The sequence below is a fragment of the Ictalurus furcatus genome, chromosome 12, assembly GCF_023375685.1.
Source record: "Ictalurus furcatus strain D&B chromosome 12, Billie_1.0, whole genome shotgun sequence".
NCBI classification, from domain to species: domain Eukaryota; kingdom Metazoa; phylum Chordata; class Actinopteri; order Siluriformes; family Ictaluridae; genus Ictalurus; species Ictalurus furcatus.
Genome location: NC_071266.1, coordinates 14,809,832 through 14,824,897, shown reverse-complemented (window position 1 = coordinate 14,824,897; position 15,066 = coordinate 14,809,832). Strand labels below are relative to the sequence as shown.

General features: G+C 40.2%; 1 protein-coding gene and 1 non-coding gene across 2 annotated transcripts; both read left to right on the top strand.

Annotated features, from left to right (window-relative positions):
• Nucleotides 1-4,334: 4,334 nt before the first annotated feature.
• On the top strand, nt 4,335-14,768 carry znf687b (zinc finger protein 687b). Its single transcript, XM_053638040.1, has 10 exons — nt 4,335-4,397; nt 5,639-7,943; nt 8,062-8,363; nt 8,554-8,738; nt 8,921-9,097; nt 9,509-9,671; nt 9,936-10,238; nt 10,474-10,586; nt 12,274-12,376; nt 12,756-14,768. Exons 2-10 carry the CDS (start codon nt 5,660-5,662, stop codon nt 13,320-13,322), a joined length of 4,197 nt encoding a protein of 1,398 aa, XP_053494015.1. The 5' UTR covers nt 4,335-4,397; nt 5,639-5,659; the 3' UTR covers nt 13,323-14,768.
• LOC128616387 (small nucleolar RNA SNORA13) lies at nt 9,710-9,848 on the top strand. Its single transcript, XR_008387437.1, has one exon. It is a non-coding gene; the product is annotated as a small nucleolar RNA SNORA13 (small nucleolar RNA).
• Nucleotides 14,769-15,066: the final 298 nt, after the last annotated feature.

Genomic DNA, 15,066 nt, shown 5'->3' with positions numbered 1-15,066 from the left:
AAAACATCGGGTACATCAGGTATTGCTGCATATATGTAAACAACTAAGATCAGATTTTTTCACCATCAGCTATGGGTCACATTCAAATGATACAACAGTGACTGTTAGGCTCAGCCAGAATTCATCATTTGGTGCTCAAACAAAAAAGTAGCCTACATCTGAATCAGAGAAGGCAGTCAGTGAAGTCCAGATGAAATAAATGATCAATCTGTAGGATGATACAAACCATTCAATAAAACAGAAACTGGGCTTGAGCTGTTTTTTCTCAGGATATGGCAGAGCAAGGATTCAGTTAAAGAAAAACCAAATTAAAAGGTGCGATCTCCAGATAGATCAATTTAATCTTTAAAAGAGAAAAATGAGACAGTTGAAAGGGTTGTGAACTGGCTAAGTGTGTCTAAAGGTGAATGACATTCGCTAACAGTTAAATGATGAGCATGTAAAGTAAAGTGCAGCAGTGTTGTAAATATAATAATCATGAAACAAGATCGAAATTAAGAGTGTTTCGTTGTTGTTGTGTTGTTGTTTTTTGTTGGTAAATGAGACCTTTTAGCTGTACTCATGTTCGACGCATGTGAATCCAGGAGGGCTTTGGATGAATGCGCATTTTGATGACATCACATGATGAGTCTTGGCCCAAATCTGCAGAAATTATGAAAAATTGTAAACCTCCTCCGCATACTGTGAAGTTTCCTTGATTTTACGTTAATTTCTACAATTGCAAAATCTCAAAAATCTGGAAGAACTGCCTTCTCTATTTTCATATTTTTTGTTTTAATTGAGCTTTTAATTAGATATTTATCAATCATATGTCTTTTAATGTGCTATTTATGCTGTTCTTGTATTAATTGCTGCATTCTTTGCCATTTTCTCTTTTATTGTTTTATGTAATTGTCATTTTGTAAAACACTTTGAACTGAGTTTTTTATGAAAGGTGGTTTATAATTAAGCAATATCGAATGAGCAAGTGTGCCGTTGTACTGAATATCAGCATGGTTATGATTCAGCTTTAGGCCACAGGTAATCACAGCTGTGCCAATATTCAGTATAACTGCACAATAGTGAGTGCAATATTACTTTTATATAACAGTTTTATGAATAAGAATTTAATATTGAGTAACTGACATTTTGGACAATGTGGTCAAATAATTTGTTTATTTTTGCTCCTCAAATGGAAATAGATCTCATGGGCTAGGTACAATGATTTGTACATGTTATAGGTGTATCCGGTGAAATTAGCTTCCCTTCTTTTTTCCATCTTCTTATTTTAAGTTCTTATTAAAAGCTAAATTCCTGAGAAATGTATTAATTTGCCATGTCCGCTGATGATGTCGCTAACACCACTGCAATAACCACTTCAGTGGAACTGATGCACACACTGAAACTTCCCAGTGCAGTCATACTAAATATAAACACTCTTAGAATGTCACTTGTCCAATTAGATTAGTGGACTGGAACTAACTGTTGTATAAATAAAGAAGATGATGATGATGATGATGATGATTATTATTATTATTATTATTATTATTATTATTGTTGTTTTAAAATTATTATTATTATTCACGGTACAGCTGATTTGCATTTAGTGACATCAACCTCCATAAAAGGCAAAACTCACACAGAACTGAAAGTGCAAAATAAGAACAAAACAGGGAGAGAAAAGACTAATTTTATTCATTTATGGTTATGCATGGTTTCCTTAATTATTACTATTTTTCAGATTTTATGTTTATTTCATGCCGTTAATATGAAATGAGTGGGTTTCACATACAAATGCTTTTTCAGAGTACTGTAGTAAATCTTTCCTCCCCTCATCATGTAATTAAAATACATAATTTTTCATGAGGGCTACTTAAAGACATTGGGTAAAATCAAGGCAATGTGGGAGTCTCTGATGTGGCATAACATTTGTCACTGCAGAAGAATAGCAGTTATATTTTACCTTGGTAGAATATGAAGGTGTTCTAGTTGTTTTGCAAGCTAAACTGACTACTTGCAATTAACTAAAGAGTGAAACTATAATACACTTAGTCCTGAAAATATGTTCCAGTTAAGGAAATGATGTAAAAATCTTCACAAGAGTCTTTGGATTATTATGAAGACATTGTGCAGAGCATCAGGGAAAACGGTGCTGTAAGCTACAGCCTATCACATGATAGAAAGAAACAAGGCCAAACAGTAGAAGCAGGTAGAACATGTAGCAATACTTCTGCACAAGTGACTGGCCATAATCTTTATTTCCATGTGTGTTTGTCTATATGGCATAATAAATTCAAAGTTGCCATCATTGCTGCTGAAGTTGGTTTCATTTTCGATACTCGCACTTGTCCCAATAGCATTCAAACAGAGCCTGTGAAAAGGTTTTAAGGACATACACATTCAGGACTGTTGCATGGACAGTGGAAGTGGAGGCTCCTCCATAGGGACAGGAGGTGCAAAGCCTCACCACTGATATCAACATTTCAACAAATGTTAACCTTCAAAAGCTCTATGCATTGTAAAAGAACTTCATTGAAATACTAATGACTTTTTGAATGACCAACAATTTAAAATGATGTTGCTATTTGATAGGGTATAAACCGTTGTTCCTTTGATTTGCTGACTTTTCTAGATGTTTTACTAACCTGTAACTAACCTACTGAATGAGAATATATGGTATGCCAACAGCACTCAATGCAATCAAACTTTTTTTTTAAATCTCTTATTTGTAAATCATTTTAGAAATCTATTTGGATTTTTTTAGTCCTCTCCAACATTGTACACTATTTTGAATAGATCACTGATATTTTTAATTTAAGGCAGGCCAAAAAACAGATTTTTTTTCAGCTGTTCTTTGTATTGTGATTGCTACAAGTATCAGATCACAGAAATAGTCTATATACTGTACACCATATGGCCAATAGTGTGTGGTCACCTGACCATCAAACCAATATGTGAGCCTTCCACCAAACTGTTAACACAAAGTTGGAAACACACAATTGTCTAAAATGTCCTTGTGTCCTGTAGCATTATTATTTCCCTTCACTGGAACTAAGAGGCCCAAACCTGTTCCCGCATGACAAAGTTCCTGTGTACAAAGTGAGCTCCATGAAGACATGGTGTGTTAAGATTGGAAGAAGGTGGAAGAACTCGAGTGTCCTGCACAGAGTCCTGAACTCAACCCCACTGAACACCTTCGGGTGAACTGGAACTAGAGCGTCCTCGACATCCCAACATCAGCGCCTGACCTCAACCTCACTAATGCTCTTGTAGCTGAATGAATACAAATCCAAAATCTACTGGAAAGCCTTCCCAGAAGAGTGGAGCTTATTATAGAAGCAAAGGGGAAATAAATCTAGAATAAATCTGTGTACAACTCAATCTATCATAATAAAATATGAAACAGGACAGTAGTGTTTGAGGTTCTGTACTACTGACCAGAAAGGTGTGAGTTCACATTCATTGATCACTCAGTGCTGACCTGCCAGTAACAAGTAATCTTACACTAAATGTTATTATGAATAATTGTATTTTTGGTTCCTGCACTAGATAATTGCATATTATTATTATTATTATTATTATTATTATTATTATTATTGTGGTTGTTGTTTTGGTTATGTTACATGTTACATATTATTATTATTATTTATTAATACATTACTATTTATTAAATACATTATTATTTATTAATATTGTCATTACTATATATCATTGCTATTAGTACAGGAATAAGGGTGTAACTAGCTTTGCTAGACATGTGGCTGTGTGATATGAATTGCATAAATGAGCTGACCTGGACAGAATATCCAAAGCTAATTTATATCTAATTCAGACAATATAAATGTCATTTTTTCACTTAGTTATACTAGCTCAGTAAATGTTCATGATATTAAAACAGCTTTATTGGCGGCTGGGAGATGTTTATATTTAACTAAATGCCTCTGGTTCATACAACAGAAGAAAAAAAAGCGCAAAAAAAAAAATAACGCAAAAAAAAATTCACCTAATTATTGGAAGCGCGTAATTGCATGATCTAAATATCTAATTTATTGAGAAAATAAACTAAGCATGTATTATCTGAGCTCACCTGGTACAGCACATACATAACATTACAGCCAGCAGCAGGGAACAGCGTGTGGGAGATCCTGGAAGGGAACAAAAATAAAAAATAAAAAATTCACCATCTGTAGGTGGAAATCTGTTATCAGTGGTGATACATCACACTGTGAGACTTTCAATAGTCATTAGAATCCCAGATGTCAAATGTAATCCACAAAATGATATTTATCAGCTGCCCGCTGTTGGTTTTTACAAGGCAAAAACTGTGATCTGTCTGGACCTGGCCGTAGCTGACTGATGACGGGGAAGTTAAGGCGCTTCAAGTGGAGTGAGGATAGTCGGGAATCTCAGATAATCAGGTAAACAAATGCTTGCTTGTTGGCAGTAAAACGCACGACGAGCACTCTTTTTCTTTGAAAATGAAAGATTTCAGTAACGTCTGTCACGTTTTTATGTTTTGAAATCCACGCAACGACATTTACAGTGAAGAAATGTGTTGCATTTTACACCGCAGTGGCCTTCGTTTAAATGACCCTTCGATGGCTCGTGCGGTGGCCAGTCGAGCTTCACGAGCCGTCATGGAGGAGCGCGAGCCTAAAATAAACTGTAGCACCGAGCTAGCTAGCTAGCTAGCTTAGCTACGCAGCACTAGGCCAATACATGCTTCAAAATGATTCAGATAACCTATTAGCTAAAATACTTCATATAGGGAGACGCTTTATTAACGGGTTAAATGCATCGTTTTCTAGTGGTTAATAAAAAAGGGTGTTTGTAGACGTCTCGTATCCGCAGTTAGCATATGAACCCGCTAGCAATAAGACCTGCTGGCTAACAAGTGCTCTGTGCTCTTCTTCTGCACAATTGAAAGCGCGGTTTGTTACGTGCTTGTACATATTAATCATCACTAGACCCCCCCCCCGCATCGTATATATTATTGTCACTGTTATTTACTCGAAAGCGCAATAGTGTGTACACGAGCTAGATAGCATCACATATTGCAAATAAAGAATATAAAATGTATAAGCAGCCAGCTTGGCTTTCTCTGGCTAGCTGCCTTGTGTTGACACTGTAGCTAGCTAGCCTGGGTATTCAAGGTGTATACGTTACATTACAATCATTAGTGTTTTTACTAGTTTCAGTAATTGCTAGATGTTATCCAGGAGGCATTGGAAACGTTTTAAGATCTTGCATTTTATGAATCTGTGATAATGGAAGAATTTTGTGAACAGTCCGTATGCTAACAAAGCCACGGCTCTGACCAGAGCTAGACGTTTGATATCACTGCAAAACCATTTAATAAATACATTACCGCCTTAGAGATTAATAACACGAGTATCACTAAATCTTAGAGGTGTATATATATATATATATATAAACCTATATAAATATGTATATATATATGTGTGTGTGTATATATACACATGCATACATACATACATACATATATATATTGGAGTGAATGAACAGTGTAATTATTATCATTATTATTATTATTTAAACATGAACTTTATGTATCATGTATTTCCATACAATATATGCATTGCCCAATGTTGCTTTGCAGTAACAGTACCTGTAATTTTTTTGTGTCATCGCTCTTTAGATTTGAGTCCACTGTCCTGGCATGGGGGACATGAAGACCCCCGATTTTGATGACTTGTTGGCAGCATTTGATATTCCTGATATCGATGCCAAAGAGGCCATTCAGTCAGCACCAGAAGAGGTGGAGGGGCACCAGGGATCAAGCAGTGGGTCCATCACAAAATCAAGCGAGAGCGGAGTTGGCGGAAGTTCCACCCTCAGAGCCCCCAGCCCGGCCACTGATTCACAGAGCGATCCCTCTATCGTTAGTGTTATTGTAAAGAATCGGGTGCGTAGTGAAGCCTTTGAAGGTGGTGATGTACCAGTGTCGGAACCACTCAACCATAATGGATTTGTGTCCTCAGGTGGGGCAGGTCATCTGTCTCAGTCTCGAAACCAGCCAAATGGGGAGCAGTGGCCTCTGTGTGGCTCCAAAGTGACTCCGGACACCACGGGGTCAGTGCTTGGATGTGCTAACACCTCCAAACAGAGTAGCAACATCTTCAACAAGCTAAAACCTCTGATGGCACAGGGGTCTGGAGACCCTGTTGGTAGGGCCAGAAGGATGCAGATGCTGCAGCAACAGCAGCATGCACAGCAGGAAATAGGATTGGAAGGAGCTGACAAGACAAAGAGTGCTGCTGTTCCTGGGGGCACGAGTGGAGTGGCTTCTCCTTTTTTCCCCCCTCCCAAACCATATCTCCCCAATTCTTCCACTGTTCCTTCTTCATCACCTTCATCAGCCTCTCCTTCAGTTGGGTCCCGTGTGTCAGGGGCTGTTGCCTCATCACCACATGCTACAAGTTTGACAGAACCATTTAATGGCACTGCACGCCACAGTTCATCAGAATTCAGGCGTATGGACTCAGAGGAGGAAGATTCGGATCCAGATTCTGGGGGATCACTGGTCATTCAAGAAAGTCCAGGCTCTCCAACCTCTCCAAAATGTTCACGCAGACTTAAGTCTCCCGCAGATAGTTCAGAGTCCCCATCACTTCCCCGCTCAGCACCCATGTCTTCAGCTGCTTACCCCAAACCAGGTGACATACCTTTGGCCTCACCCGCATCCCCTCAGGTGCAGAACTGGCTTTCTTCACCTGTTCAGACAGGAAATGTTAAGAGCCCACCCCCAGAAGAACGAAATCCAGAGCATGTCATTGAGGAACGTGACTCACCAGAAAGTCCAGAGCCTGAGATCCCCAAGGTTTCAGTAACAATGCCTGCAGCTTGTAAAAAGTCTTCCAGCCCAGCACGAATTGCTTCCTCCTCACCTACAGGCCTCCGAGAACCTAAAGAGGAAGAAGAGGAGATGGAGGTGGCCAAACCGGTCAATGAGGAGAATGGGGATGCAGCTAATTTAGGTCAGGACAGTGGACAAAAAGAGGAAGAAAAAATGGAGGTGGAAGATGAGAGCATTGCTACCCAGTGCCTCGCGATCCCTGATAGCAGTGGAGGCACTGCAGCCGATGGTAACATATCCTCCAGGCCTCTTAAAGTCAGAATAAAGACCATTAAAACCTCCACAGGAAGCATTACTCGAACAGTTACCCGTGTGGCTGGGAAAGGAGCTGCAGGTAAAGGCACAGATGGTGCAAAAGTGCAACCAGAAGGTCAGACAGTCAATGCTAACAAAGCCCAAAGAGCTGAACCCACTGGTCGAATGGTAAAAGGTTCCACCCTGCCTTTGTCCACTTTAGAAGCAAGCAGTGCCATGCTAGCTGCAGCAAGCAAAGCTCAAAACAAAAGCTCTGTGTCATCTGACAAGACCAAGGTGTCTGCCACAGCTGTCAGCATTACGAAAGCTGCCAACCTGCCAGTGACACCTACGGTTAGTGGTATTAGCGTGCGTGCCACTTCTGGGAGGCCAACTAACGGAGGAACGCCTAATGTTCACATACCTTGCAAGCCAGCCTCTATTGTCAACAGCACAGGGGCTGTTATTTCCCGCAGCCAGTCAAGCCTGGTCGAAGCCTTCAACAAGATCCTGAACAGCAAGAACCTGCTTCCTAGCTACCGCCCCGATCTCTCTACACCACCACCACCTGAGTGGGGTCTCCCCATGCCTGCAACAGGCTACCGCTGTCTAGAGTGTGGGGACGCCTTTGCTCTGGAGCGCAGTCTGGCACGTCACTATGATAGGCGCTCCCTAAGAATCGAGGTGACCTGTAATCACTGCGCAAAGCGCCTGGCCTTTTTTAATAAGTGCAGTCTGCTGCTGCATGCTCGGGAGCATAAAGAAAGAGGACTAGTTATGCAGTGCTCACACCTGGTCATGAGACCAGTTACTGTGGAGCAAATGATCGGCCAGCAGGACACCACACCTATTGGTATGTAATCTGTTGTTTTCACTATACATGTTACATCCTATGGAACAAAGATTATTAATTTTTACAGTTAGTAATATGAAAGCATTCATTTCAAGAATGTTCCATGCTGTACTTCTAGGTATGCTCTCGCCTCCACTTTCTTCTCCATCTTTGTCAACTCCCGCTAACCAGTCAGGAACACCCTCGATCCCTTCCACTCCAAGTCCACTAAAAGAGTCACCCTCACAAGGCCCGGTTGCTTCCCAAACCAGTCCAGCTCGCCGTGGGCCTCAGAGTCCTCATGTCCTAATGCCTCTTCCCTGCAAGAAGGGTGAAGTTCTTCAGTACAACAATTTCAAATGTCCTGAATGCCAGACTCAGTTTGCAGGCAAGGCTGAGCTAGTTGCCCATTTCCAGCAAATCAGAGCTACCCCTAATTCAGTGAGTAGCAACAACTTTGATTTTTTATTATTATCATTAACGTTATTAACCAACACACAGAAAGCATGCTCCTATGAATTGCTGTACATGGCAGTTGAAATGAGTCATTTTGCTGTTACACAATTTCAACACAGTTAACTTGCACGATCACTGCTATACAGATCTTTACTGCTCTCTCTTCTTTTCTCAGACCTGTATGCTTTGCTCTCCGCCAATGATGCTACCTAACGGGTGCAGTGTGTCAGCTCACCAGCGAATCCATAAGCACCGGGCTCCTCATGTGTGTCCAGAATGTGGTGGCATTGCCCGTCAAGCCAGTTTTAAGACCCATCTAGAGGAGGCCTGTCTTCATTTTGCCAGACGCATCGGTTACAGGTCTTCGCGTTGGTCTAAATGTTTACAAGTACAAAAAATGGAAAAATAATTATTTTAGACACTCATGTCATGTCAGTGCCTGACAGGGTGTGTTACAGGGTTGCACTAGAAATTGGTTAGATATTAGAATTTTGAAAATACTTCAGATACAATCACTGAAGGGATTTGTTCTGTTTCTGTAGATGCTCCAGCTGTCAGGTGGTGTTTGGTGGGCTGAACTCCATCAAATCTCACATTCAGACTGCTCACTGCGAAGTGTTCCACAAGTGTCCACACTGCCCAATGGCCTTCAAATCAGCCCCCAGTGCCCAGGGTCATATCAGCACCCAGCACCCCACCCTCAGTGCTGCTCAGGCCAAGTATGTTCTAGATGTTCTCTAAAGCCTGCAAAGTGATGACCTTTATCTGAATCTAGAATCAGAGTGCAGTACGTTGCTATAGCTAAAAAAAAAAAAAAAGATCACATATTAATATATTAACATGTACGTTAGTATAATCAATAAAAGCCAAGATTGAGCTTTTAAAGCAAACAACAGCTATTGTCGGTGCGTATATTTATTGTTGTATTTAGCAAAACTTTTAATAGCCAAGTATTTGTTGCCAGTGTAATTTGGGCTTTGTGATTTTCCCACACCATACTAATATAATGTTTATAAACCTTATGTGCTGTATGTATGAATATTGTTTTTGGGAGACTTATTTCAGGTCAGTTATCCCTGTGTACTGTAATCCCTAATTATGTGTCATCATTCTGTACTTCCATTCTGTAGGATGATTTACAAGTGTGTGATGTGCGACACAGTCTTTACCCAGAAACCTTTGCTGTATATGCATTTTGATACTCACCTGGCCAAGCAGAAAGTGCATGTTTTTAAATGTCCAGACTGCACCAAGTTATATGCTCAAAAGGGTTCTATGATGGAACACATCAAGGTTAGTAGCAGTAAAGTGCAATTCTCTTCCTGTCCTCTTGCCTTTTTGTGTTGCCCATTCTTTGCGTTTTTCTTAAAAGAATGTGGTGTCAGTAAAGGCATACAGTAAAGTTTTGGTTTGGCCTTTACCGGGTAACTTCAGTGTTACCTTGCGCAAAGCTCTGTACCAAGCACATATACTAATAATTTGTGAGCTGGCATGTGAATCATGCTCACATCCTTATCTTCATTCGCCTTTGATTGACTCCACTTCTCTCCTATACAGACTGCACATAGAGGCCTGTCAGGCAAATCAGAGGCTCCACCCAGTGCCTCGTCTCCTGTCTCAGCCTCGAATGCAAACGCCACATCGAGAAAGCAAGGACAAGGTGAGGGGGAGGAAGAAGAGAAAGAAGAGGAAGGAGAGGAAAGAGAACATGAAGAGGAGGAGGAAGAAGATAATGATGAGGAAGACCAGCCCAGTTCCCCAGATAGTGGGAGTAGCATGGAGTGGAGATGCAGGGAGTGCAAGACACGATACAGAGAGAGAGATGATTACATTGACCACATGAAGAATGAGCATGGCACAGTAAATACACACCCAACATTATTTTACTTTATTCATTCATTTATTTATTTATTCATTACTTTGTATATTTGATTCATAATATATATATAATAAAATATTTTATTGTTGCTTAAACACCAACTACATGAAAGATTGTATTAGGAGGAAGTCACAATTAGTAACTATAAAAATAAAATGTACATGTGATTTGAATAAAATATTATGTGTATAAATGTATGGTTCTCTGGTCCTGTAGTCGATAAAGAAATTTCCATGTCGGATGTGTGAGCGTTCCTTCAGCTCGGCCAACAGCCTGCGTCGCCATGTCCGTGTCATTCACGAGGGTGTCAAGAGAGTCTTCCAATGCCAGTGAGTTAACTTGTTTGTTTTTTTTTTTGTTTTTTTTTGTTTTCATTTCAGATGAAGGAACTTATGGTGTAATTACAAGCTGGTCACAAACTAATTTAATGGAGACCTATTTTAAGCCTTTTTACAAAATGTAATAGAAGTCTCAGGTGTCCCCAGAATGTGTCTGTGAAGTTTCAGCTCAAAATACCCCACGGATCATTCATCAGGGCAGTGGTGGCGTGGTGGCATGGCGGTTCAAGCCCCAGCACTGCCAAGCTGCCACTGTTGGGCCCTTGAACAAGGCCCTTAACCCTCTCTCCTCCATGGGCGCCATATCATGGCTGACCCTGCGCTCTGACCCCAGCTTCCTGACAGGCTGGGGTATGCGAAGAAAAGAATTTCACTGTGCTCTACTGTATATGTGACCAATAAAGACTCATTATCATTATTATACTGTACTGAAAATGACATTTTTGGGTGGAAGCAAAAACACACTGTTTTTGTGTGTATCTCTTTAAATGTCTCTTGAGCTGCAGCTCCCTGCCCCCTTTCCACAAGAGGGCTGTGGCTTTACAGCTCTGGCTTTGGAGACTATGGCAACAACAACAAGCTCATTCACAAAGCAGTCTGGTGTAAAATGATTCACACAAAACCTACAGTTTTCAAAAAGATAATCACCTTACTATATTGTGCATAATAAAGGTGGGGATATGAATTATAAAGACAGTAAGCATTTTCGGGTTAAAAATAAAAATTACAACATCGCTCTGGTCTCCATGAATACAGTCAGAGACTATGGTAACTTTAGCCGCATTAGTCGTGGAATCTGCTAACAAGCTCATTCAGAAAGGCGGTTTGCAATTTTTCACAAAATATAAAGTGCGAAACTTGCGTCTTCTGGATATGAAGCTTGATCATGAACAGTTGGTACTGATCCATTCTTGAGAATCAAGTTTTTAGCAAATCCTGTTTTGTATTGACGCTTGTTCACAAAGCAGTCTGGTGTAAAATGATTCGCACAAACCTATACGAATTTAGCTATTTTTTTGGGGCACATTTACTTCAAAAATAGAACTTCTCCATTTCTCGTCTTTAGTGGCTCTGATGCCGGGAGTACATGAAAACTCTTATGTTCAGCCAAGAACAGAACACTTTCAGCGCTCACGAAGCTGAGACATTCTTCTTACCGCTGTAGCTGCTCCAGCATGGAAAACATGGCAGACTCTGTGCAGCTCACTCAGGGGAGGATCTATGCTAATAGACCCCCTGGGCGGGTCTTGTTCCAACGTGATGTCACGTTGGGTAGAAAATGAAAACAACTCATTTTGAGACACTGTTTATGATTTATTGGGAATATAAAAAAGGAGTGGGTGGATCTTTACCATTGTAGGGTTGTTGTGTACACACACTGCTGACACAGATTTATGTTCAAACACCATTTAAAAGTGAATTTTCCATAATACAGCCCCTTTAAATAACTAAATTGAGCATTGAAGGAAGAATAGACTAAAGCAAATCTGTTAACTTACTACATCTAAAAGTATTCCATTCAGTTCTTTTTGTATAGGCTTCACTTTAAAAGACGCAGTTATTATTTGTTGAGGGGATCAGGTGGATCAAATGTGGTGTCATGGCAAAAACATATGGGAACCTTGATGGTTCAAGAGTCAGATTTGTTTTTTTTGTTTTTTTTTTCTTTCCATCACAGGTACTGTTCGGAGGGCAAACGAACATTCAGCAGTCGTCTGATACTGGAGAAGCACATCCGAGTCAGGCACGGCATCCGAACTAGACAGACAATAGAGAAGCGGGTAAAGAAATACATTTCAGGTTCTCTCAGACTCTGGTCTGGTCCAGGAGCTAAATTTAAACCTTTCCTCAGTTCAAATGGGAATAGGCAAAACCCTAAATTTTCAGGACACTGTTGGGAATCTATGCAGTAATGCATTGCCACTGTTGTAATTTGAAGTAGATTAGCATTTTCTGATTAGGTGCTTAAGTTTAGAAGTAAATTGCAGCAATCGGCGGTCATTACGCTGCAGCCAGCACGGCACTATAACAAAAGCTACAGATACACATTAGTGCACCATTTGTTGTGGCATGTTTTATGTCATATGACCTTGATTTATCTTGGTTTACCATAAGTTGCACATTGCATATGATAATATCTAGAATACTGTGTATTGTCAGAATACCCCAAATACAAGAAAACGCTCAGCACCAGGCGACGGAGCAGGAAGTTCCTCAGAGGTTGACTATGAGGGCGGAGCTTCCTCTGTCGGAGGCGGGGCTGACGTGCCAGATACCGGAGGGGAAGAGACAACAAGCCCGGCCAAACGAACGCGTTCATGTGAGAAGGAAGAGGAAGCAGAAGAGGAGGAGGGCGGTTTTCGCTGCGCGCCATGTGGCTTCAGCACGCTAGACCGGGGCGAGTTCCAGCAGCACATTCTGAAGCACCGTGACAGCGAGTCAGCATCACTGCAGTGTGTGCAATGCGGAGCCTGCTTCGCCTCGGCTGCCTCGCTAAGCCGTCACCGTTTCATTACACACAAATTAAGGCAGGATCAACAGGACAGCCGCCACACATCACACACACCCAAATCCGGAGAGGAGGAGAAGGGTGATGAGGAGGGTGAGGGGAGCATGAGCTGCAGAGTGTGCGGCCGTCACTTTGACAAGGCCTCGGACCTAAACACACACTTCCGCACACACGGCATGGCCTTCATCAGTGCACGTAAGACAGATAAGGTTGTGTGAGGAGGTACTGAGAACAGTGGGAAGAAAAAACTATGAAAATGCAGTGGAAAAGGAAGGTGAACAGCTCTTTGTCCCATGGGCGGCTCTTTTTACCAATCAAGAGTAGGCAGGTGCACTGATGTCCAACTTTGCAGCTTTTGTGCACCCACATTATATTTTATTCAATTATATTTGTTCAACACATTTAAAAAGACAGCTGAAAAATAAATATTGTTAATGCGGTTAATACATGTGATAAAGACACTAATAAAGTAAAGTCTGGCTCCTTTACAATTTGCAATAAGCTGTCAGTATAATACTTTTTGTTAGAAAAAGGCAGCAAAAGTCTTGGTTGAATCAGTAATATGATTCTGAGTGAGAAATGTGAGGGGGGGGAAATCATATTTAAAATTCAGAATTTGTATTCCCTACAAGTATGTATCAGTGATTTATATAATATATTATATTGGCCAGTCCTTTTATCTGTCAAACCAACATTCACGACCGCACAAACCATTCATTCTAACACATTTTCTTTCATTATTAATTATTAATCCTGAGACTGTACACATTCACACAGGGTCACAGAGGTGTTCACCATTTTGAGATCAGTTGTTACAACTGGAGCTGCTCATTTGCAGCACATTTTCTGTTCCAAAAACAGAATTGGAGCTCAAATTCCCAACAGAGCATTAAAAGTTACATAAGGGTGCTAATGAAGCCTTTTTCCTGTTTGTATTTAAAAAAAAAAAAAAAAAAACACTGAGCTGTAGTAATGATATTGTATCAGCATTGTATTATTGATCTTTATTTATATGAATTGTTCGTACTGATTGTGAGTCGTCGTCTTTTTTTTTTTTGCGAGACAAATTGTGAAAGTGAAAACTATGGTTGTTGTTGTCAAAAACCTGAGGATCCTGTGGATATGTCAAGAAAAGAGCTCCTAAGGTAGTAAAATATAAGATTTGTAAAGTGCAAATGGTTTAATAGTCATATGGTCAATGGTTCAGACATGTTCATCAGACCAAACAGGATCTCACCCACAACCACATGATTAAGACATGTGTAAATGAAGCGTGATTAAAGTTTGCTCTGGTTTTGTTTAGAAAAAGTGAACAAGTTCAGTCTTTTGTATTTGTATTTTCTTTTCCTTAGCTGATTTCAGATACCCATAATGTAAATATATCATTTATGCCTGAAGAGCTGGGTGTTTTTTTATGAATTTATTGTAATTAAAAAGCAGACGTTGAGTGTAATGGATCGCCGAAACATTTTATTACACAACAATACAGATGTTTTTTTTTCTTTTAGTGTAGTCTTTTTCTATCAAAAGTGTCTATGCTTGTTAAAATGCCATGTTTCTTAAAAAAGCATTAACAATTATAGTGTGATCTTGTGAGACATCTGAATGTGTGAGTGTCTAAGTTTAGTCCCATATGTCCTTTACATAAAGTTGAATATCCATCATCTGGTGAACTTGCATCTGCCTGCTTCACTGCCATACAGTTTGCATCAGTTCTACTTTATTGTTTCTGAATAAAGTGGCAAATTGTTACAGTATAGCTATTGTCCCTGTTTAATAAGCATTACTTCATAGATGACACGTTACTAATAGACACTGGGTGTTAATACAATGAAATACAGGGAATGCCATCAAACTGCTTTATAACATAAATGAACATGCTCAATCATGGGTCAAATATAATAGTGTCAAGTCAAATACCAGGTGGAAAAAATAAACACCATTTACATTAAACAGCCATTA